The sequence below is a fragment of the Dasypus novemcinctus genome, chromosome 17 (genome assembly GCF_030445035.2).
Source record: "Dasypus novemcinctus isolate mDasNov1 chromosome 17, mDasNov1.1.hap2, whole genome shotgun sequence".
Taxonomy (NCBI): domain Eukaryota; kingdom Metazoa; phylum Chordata; class Mammalia; order Cingulata; family Dasypodidae; genus Dasypus; species Dasypus novemcinctus.
In genome coordinates, this window is record NC_080689.1 from 59,814,044 (window position 1) to 59,822,185 (window position 8,142).

At 51.2% G+C, this 8,142-nt stretch overlaps 1 protein-coding gene across 1 annotated transcript in view; it reads right to left on the reverse strand.

Annotated features, from left to right (window-relative positions):
• Nucleotides 1-3,156, reverse strand: part of TGFA (transforming growth factor alpha) — a 107,900-nt gene extending 104,744 nt beyond the window's left edge. The window contains exon 1 of the mRNA XM_004460129.4: nucleotides 1,904-3,156. Within this exon, the coding sequence (XP_004460186.2) occupies nucleotides 1,904-1,943 (40 nt within the window). The 5' untranslated portion in view covers nucleotides 1,944-3,156. The remainder of the gene's footprint in view (nucleotides 1-1,903) is intronic.
• Between the last annotated feature and the right edge of the window lie 4,986 nt (nucleotides 3,157-8,142).

An 8,142-nucleotide genomic window follows, 5' to 3' on the forward strand; every position in this document is an offset into this window, starting at 1 on the left:
GGCTCAAGCAGTTGAGCACCCGCCTCCTACACGGGAGGTCCTGGGTTCAAGCCCGCTCCGGAACCTCATATAAAAACTTTAAAGAACACATTGAAGATTACACTCAGGCAAAAGAGAAAAACTACATGACAAATGAATGCAGTCTTCACGGAGAATGTACTCTGAAGCTAGGAAGGACAATGTTCAAAGGCTACCTCAATTTTGCTTACCATCATCATTTCCTGCCTGAAATTTTCACTGAATAACCTAAGACTTAAGACACTATGAGCCCAACAGAAAACCCAGTTTCACAGCAAGTTCCTGGGCATTCCACATAGTCTGTCCTCAAAGCAAAGCCCTAAACCTGGGAGATGGGACTGTCTCGACCACAAGTTAGGAGGGTTTTCATATACACATTCCTTTCATATTCTTTAATAACCTTGCGCAACCACTTAGGGCTGTCTTCTCTGCTTCTCCTTGCTCCTCTATAAAATGGAAATGACAAAAATACCTTCATCAGGTAGATGTGAAAATTAAGTAAATTAACTACATTTAAGACACATAGAACAGTGCCTAACGGCTTAAGTGCTTACATGGTGTTAGCTACTCTTATTATGACTATTATTTGCAAATACAGTACATTACAGCAGGGAAACATGCAGGAAGCTTCCACTGAATCGGCGCTTTAAAAAAATCGGAAATAAAAAAACAAAAAGATAGTTTTGGGGAAAAAGAAAAAAAGACCACTTGTAGTCATGCCACCTGTTGGTTAATTTCAGGTGAGGGTGCACCTCAGAAAATTCGCTCCCCCCCCATCTGCGGCGGTGCTTAACCAGCGTTTCAAGGACAGGATTGCAGGCGGTCCGTGAATTCCCTGACACTGTCCACGCAGTTGGGTGAGGCTGCGACTCTGCACAATTTGGGGGGAGTGGTTGCATGGCTTTTCTCAGACCCTAGTACATGATTCTGGGACGAGAAGCTTGCTTTGCAGGGTTAAACTCAGGGGAGAGCGACTCAACGATTCATTTCCCCGAAGGCGGCGGCACTACCCAGGCCACCTGGTCTGTTAATCAGCCATCGCTACGCGGGAGAGACCCGGCACCGCCAGGCGAAGGGCCGGCGGGGCGGGGCGGCGCACGCGGCGGCGCACGACCCTGGACAGGTCGCCCCATCCACCGCCGCGCTGAAGAGCCGCCGGCTCTGCAGACCCGACCCGGGTTGGCCGGGCTTAACTTGCCCTTCCCTCCCCCAGGCCTTGATCTTTTTCCAAGAAAAAAAACTCAAAAGAAAATTGGCAAGGCTCCATACAGGGTTTCACTCCTGGCCTCCCCGGACACCTAAACCAACTCTCCCAGGGAAGTTAATTAAAAGAACAATTAATCCAGAAAAATAAAAAAATCCAAAAGCCACCCTAAAGCTCGAGAGCACTTCAATGAGAAGATTGAGGGCGCCTCCCCTGATCTGTGAAAATCTGCGGGTCGCTGGGGCTGAGCGAGAGACAGGAGGTCCGAGGCGGCTCAGAGTCCGCACGCTACGGACGCCGGGGAAGACGGGCTTGCAGGCGGCTCGGCCAGCAGGTAGCCGCGGGCACGCGAGCGCACAGACTCAGGCGCGGCAGATGAAAGTTCAACCCGGTTCACACCCCGGCGTTCTCACGCGCGGCCCGGGCGGCCACTTCCCAGGGGAAGGCTGCGGGCTCGACGGTCGCCGTCTTTGGAACGGGATCCCCAAACTCCATCCCCTCGGCCCTGGTGGTGACTCCCCCTGGCCTCTCAGCCTCCAGACCCCTTAAAAGCACTAGCTTCCCTCCACTCTCCTAGGCGGGCCCGGAAAACCCCCGGAAAAGAGACATGGAGGGGAGAGGGGACAGCGGGGTGACGCGGAGGGCAGGGGAAGCAGGGCGCGCCCCAGGCGGCGTACGTACCCATCGCGACCAGGGCGAGCTCTGCAGCCGAGGTGACCATCTTACGCGCGGACGGACAGCAGGCGCTCCAGCCTCCTGCCCTACCTGCGGAGCCCGAGTGACTGAGCGGCGCCGCGGTGCCGGAGTAGAGACGTCGGGAGGCAGTGCCGGCGCAGGAGGGCGGAGGCAGGACCGAGCGCCTCTCGGCTGGCACTCACCCCGCCGGGCGGAAATGGGAAGGCGGTGACCGTCACCTCCTCGCCACTCGGCGACCGGGGCACGACTGCTCGCCCTCACGCCCCGGTGGGGGTGCCCCCCTAAGGGCACAGGGCGTGGGAGCTTGGGGCTGGAGGCAGGGACACTGCACGCACCCAGCAGGGCGCGGGCGGCGGGGCGGGGCAGCCCGGGACTCCGGGAGCCGGGGAGCGGCAGCCGGGCGCCCCGGCAGAGGAAAAGGCAGGAAACGGCTGACTTCAGACGCCACCCATCGGCTGCAGCGCAGGGCGGCCGGAGGGCCCCGGCGAGCGGGTGGGCGCTAGCGCCGGAGCCCGGGCGTCCCGGGGTGCAGTGACCGCCTGTAGGCTCTAGGCGGCGGCGCAGAGCCGCCTGGGCGGCGGTCACCTGCGCCGAAGGCCGATCCAGGGGGGCCTCTCCCGGGCGGGGACCGGGGACGCGATTAGGAAAGGGACCGGCGAGCTTTGTCGGCCGCCCGCTGAGAACTGGCTCAAGGAAAATGCTCCCCAGAATCAAGCGAAGAATCTGGGAAACCAGGTTTCCCACCTGCGCCCCCATTCGGGTGAAAAACACTCAGTTCGGGGGACGCCTCCAGCCTGGCACATCCCACCCTCTCCCCCCGCATCTCCGCCCGCGGGTTCCCCGGCGCGCACTTTGTTCAGATCAGCGGGTCTGACACAGGGCTGAAAGCGAAGGTGGGTCTCTGTCTACGGGAACCGGGTCATCCGCCCTCGCCAAGTGCTCCCCTGAGAAAGGGGTTGTGGGCCGGAACCACGAGGGTGAACCTTTTAGGGTAAGTGGACCTCGCGCTGGCCCCTAGTAGTAATTTGGGGAGGGGACAGAGAGAGAGCATTCCAGGCGGAAAATGGAAAACCCGTGGGCTCCTCGGAGACCATCCACAGGGGACAGGACACCCCTGAGAGGCAGTAACTAGCCATGCTTGGGATGCCTGAGCACCACAGCCGAGCTGGCTCTTCTGCCCCCTCCCGCCTCGCTGCTCTGGAGTAGACCATTCTTCTGCTAGAGCCTGGGGTTCACTTACAGCTTTCTTGGGCATGGCTCAGATTCCCCAGGCTGACTCTTGCTAAGTGCATTTCATAGGAGCGTTTCACCTCCCAGTTTCAATAAGGAGGCACCAGAACACTGGTTCCCATGGTTGGGCAGAAGCACCAATGTAAAAAGGACTTTTGAAAAGGACATACATTTGCTTTGATCCATCAGTCCTTTCAATACACTTGTCAGAGGATGCATTGTCGTTTGAACCCTGAATGATCAGCTGTATCATTATAGTAAGTCCTGGGGTGCACCTTTTCTTCAGTCCGACTGGAGCAGATCCCCTACGGGGTCACACGCTTCCTTTAGTAGGGTGTCCTCGACTCCCTTCTGCACCTGTGCTCCTTCAGCTCAGCCTGCTCTGCCTCCTCCCTGGACCAGCCTTCCCTGACTGCAGGAGTTAAGGAATCAGGGGATCTCCTGCTCCTCAGGCTCCCAAACAGGACCAGAGAAGAACTGTCGCCTTGGGGCCTCCTTGGACACACGTCAGACTCCTGTGGCCCGAGGGTTGGTGCCCAGCTGGCGAGAGACAAAATCCGCTGTTTCCACCTCTCTGCCCCCTGCCCACACTTGCTCGGGTGGAGGGAGGTACCAGTAGAAGCGAGCCAATGAGCTTATCCCCTTCAGGATCGGAAAATCTTTTAAATCAAAAGTTCATTTGCCATCTTGTCATCTAAAAAGTACCCAAGTCAAAGAATATTCTAGTGTTTGGAAATCATTAATTCTCCCCCAATGCTTTCAAGAGCCCATACCTAGCTGTAGTTTCAGAACCTTCCCATTTGTTCAAATCAAACAGGTAGTGTTATTGTTGTTTTTTTGTTTTTTTTAAAAGATTTATTTTTTATTTATTTCTCTTCCATTCCCCACCCCACTCACCCCACCCACCTCACCCACTCCAGTTGTCTGCTCTCTGTGTCTATTCGCTGTGTGTTCTTCTGTGTTCACTAGTATTCTTGTCAGCAGCACCCGGAATTTGTGTCTTGTTTTGTTGCGTCATCTTGTTGTGTCAGCTCTCTGTGTGTGCGGCGCCATTCCTGGGCAGGCTGCACTTTTCTCGCGCTGGGTGGCTCTCCTTATGGGGCACACTCCTTGTGCGTGGGACTCCCCTACGTGAGGGACACCCCTGCGTGGCCCGGCGCTCCTTGTGCACATCAGCACTGCACGTGGGCCAGCTCCACACGGGTCAAGGAGGCCTGGGGTTTGAACCTTGGACCTCCCATGTGGTAGGCGGACGCCCTATCCCTTGGGCCAACTCTGCTTCCCTGTTGTTTTTTTTTTAAAGTCTCCATCATTTTTGTAAACCGAACTGAAATGATTTTTTTGAACATTTATTTATAAAGCTAGGAGAAAACCCAAGGTCCTCAATAAAATGTTGATACTCTGGCTTAGACATTTTAACATCTCATTTAATCCTCACAACAACCGTTTGAGATAGATCCTACCCTATAAAACAGAACAGCCTATAAAATAGATGAAAACAATTGAGACTGAGAGAGTTGCATGGCTGAGCCTGATTGTGAAAGCAAAACTGGCTGGTTCCCAAGCCCATGTGCTGGCTCCTGTGCTGTGCTGCCTCAGTCTCCACATTTTTAACTCACCTACTCACTGGGGTGGTGTAAGGATTAAATGAAAGAACTGGAGAGTTTAGCACAGAATTTAATATCTTGTGTTTGATGAATCTAGATTTTATTTAGAGAAAAACTCCTTCTGTGGACATACCTTTCCTTTCTCCCGATTTCCTACCATTCTCTTTATTTTATGATTTCCATATCAGCTCCTCTATTCATGTGTCTGAATATGCACTCACACACAGACATACACACACACCCTTCCTGTGGGAGATAGTTTCACAGGTAAATCAGCAGATATGAATTTGTATCTCAGCCTGTGGTTTAAGGAGACCGAAGGGGGAAATTATAGAATGTGATTCAGAGCAAAGAAATTCTTTAAGGGTGTTGAGTTGTCTCTATTTTTGCAGAGTGGAGAGTGTTGCTCTCCAGTGTTCTGCCAAGTACAATTCCAGCCGTAGCCCCTGGGAGCCGTGTGGAGATCCAGGTGTGTCCTTCACCTCCAGGTACGGTGTCTCATTTTGCCTCTGCAGGTCTGGTTTGCGTGCATGCAGAGCGTGTCTATGTGGCCTTCCCATGAGGACATGCCGGGATGGCCACTGCACACACACAGCTTCAGCTGGCCTGGAGCTCAGTGTAATCCCTCCTGTTAAAAAACCAATCACAGCCTTGTGCAAACAAGAGAACGATGTTATGTCCTATTCACAGGCCAGTAAATTCCTACTGTCAGTTTTCTCTTTCCTTTCTTCTACATACTTATTAAAGAGCATATGTTTAAATAGTCTCCTTCTTTGCTGTAATCAGCCTCCCCCTCCTTCCTGATTCATTTGTATAAGTGATTTTGGGGCCATGAGCACTGGTGCCTTCCCTGAATGATTCAGGCCAGCTGAGCTGCTATTTAGACCAGGCAATTACCGGAGATATTAGTGAGTAAACAGCCCAGGTGTTCGCAGGGCGGAAGAACAGCCACGGGCTGCGGTCTTGAAGCAATCCCAGTTCACGCAGACGAGCCTTAGAGATCAACAACCAGAGCCAGATTTGGGGGGGCCGCAGGACCCTCCAGCAGCAGACAGGGGCTCAGAGAGAAAACTAGAAAGTACCCCTGGGCGCAGTAGGAGAGCAAACATCTGAAGTCATCTGTGTAGGGGGGGTGGGGGGGATTTTTAAAAGGACCCTGGAGAACCGTGTTTAGGTATTTTAATGTTAACGGATTTAGGAAAAGAAATCCAATCCAAAGTAAAGTGGGAGCCACATGAAGCTATGAAGCTTCAGCTATTTGCATATTCCTTATCTCTATCAAAGAAAAAGGTAGGAACCTTAAGCTGAGTCCATTTTTACATTTTTCATCAGTTTTCATCACCTGTGTTCTGGGCGTGGTAAGAAGTTATAAGAGGAGTTTGCTTTGTTTCCAGCTACCTGGGTGATTTTCATTGCCAGCATTGTCCAGCCACTGCTTAAACATCTCTCAGTCTCAGCTCTCAAGTCTACCTTGGGAATGCACATTGAAGTTGTTGATTAAGCTCAAATCCCTTCTTCCCAAGAGAGAGCACAGAATGGCCTGTTATTGAGGTCTGGAGATTGGTGGTTCCACGTTTGGTTCCAGCAGCTCTATGGCATCAAGACACTACTAGGTTAGGGTCTCTAAGACTCAGAGTCACCTGGTAACTGCTGCAGATAGTCAGTATCTGCTCCCATGGCTCCTGAACTGTATGTAACAGAGGTACCTCAAGAATGCAGCACAGCCAGTGTCAAACCATTTCATTAAGCACACTTGGAGGCACAAGAGCTGTGCACTCAACTCAGTGTTTGCTGTCTTCACTACTGCCTCAACTGTACTGTTATACCTCTCTGTAGACTGGGAAGATTGCCCCAGAATTCTCAAGAGTGCCCAGGGAAAACAGACATTTTAATATCTCCTCTAATCCTCACAACAACCCCGTGAGATAGATCCTACCCTATAAAGAAGATGAAAAGTCCTAAGCTAAATGCCTAGAAATCCTTCAGCAAGTGAAACTAACGAGGTTGATGGAAATAGGAAAGTGATGGAAGGAGGGCTTGATTAATTATTTTTTAACCATGGGGCCGTGTGCCTGACAAACCCAAGGAATTCTCCCCAAGCTCAAAAGAAAGGAAAAAAAGAATGAAAGAAAATGATGCAAGATATGAGACAGAGAAACAAAAAGCCAGGATATCCAAAATATTTGTTATTAATAATAGGGAGCCCCAGAAAAGAGCATAGAGCCAAGGGAGAAGACTGTTCTTGTGTTGCCAAGGGACTGGTGATGGGCAGAGGGGGTTCTATCCCATAGGTGCACAAGGTGGAGAGGACCTCCTCTCAAGAGAATATGAAAAGTTCAAGGACAGACTTCCATTCTGTGCCAGACATCTGAACACTCACAATGAAGTCCCATCCTGCCTCCCTTCCAAGCTCCCCTTGAAATGGCCAAAGGAAAATAATGATAGGGCAAAATCTGTTATTGTTCAAAACTGAAAAAGGATTCTACCCACAGAGCAGACATTTCAAGAATTTCTCTGACTGCAGATGAGACCAGTTGGGGAGAGAAGAGAAAGGACTCTCCAGGAGAGACTCCCATCAGAACCCATCAGAGCTCCCCCAAATTGATTGCAACAAGGGCGACAGGCAAAAAGAAATCACAGAAACGCAGGATGGGCAGATCTCCATCTTCTTGAAGATCCAGAAAGTGCACACAAAGCAGGGAGGACCCCCCGGGAGGCTCACATCTGACACCTGACAGCGGGAGCATTGCCAAGGGGCACCCACGGGGGAGGGGGGACAGCCAGGCCGTAGGGGAAAGAACTCTTCAATATGAAGGCGATACTCCTCCCTTGCCACTTTCCACAGACTGGCACTTCGTTGTTTTCTTTCACCCATTCATTCCACACATGTCCCCTGGGAGCCTGTGCTGTTCCAGGCTCCCAGCTGGGTAGGAGAGATTCAGAAACAAAATAGCAAAGCATTCTCTGCCCTCCAGGAGCCACTTGGGCCAAAGAATCAGGTTACCTTCAGGGAAAATTATCATACTGATTTTTGCCTCATGAAATGTCAGTGAGGACAAAGCAATATCCACAGAATTTTGAGGGGAAATGAATGTGACACAAAATTCTGTTCTTTACCCAGATATATCAGGTGAGCAATTATTAAAAAGTAAACCACCCTGTACTACCCTAACAGGAAAAAAAAAAATCCAGAGTAAACTTTGCAGCTGAGCAACTAATGGACTCAATAATGTAAACGGAATAGTGTAAAAGAAATGTCAGTGAGCAATGAAAACTGTTAAACCTAACATTGAGACTACTCTTGATTCTTAGTATGTTGAGGCACTCATTATTGGTTACCTATGGGATGGACATTTTCCTTTCCTTGTTGCTAACGGAATCCCAGTC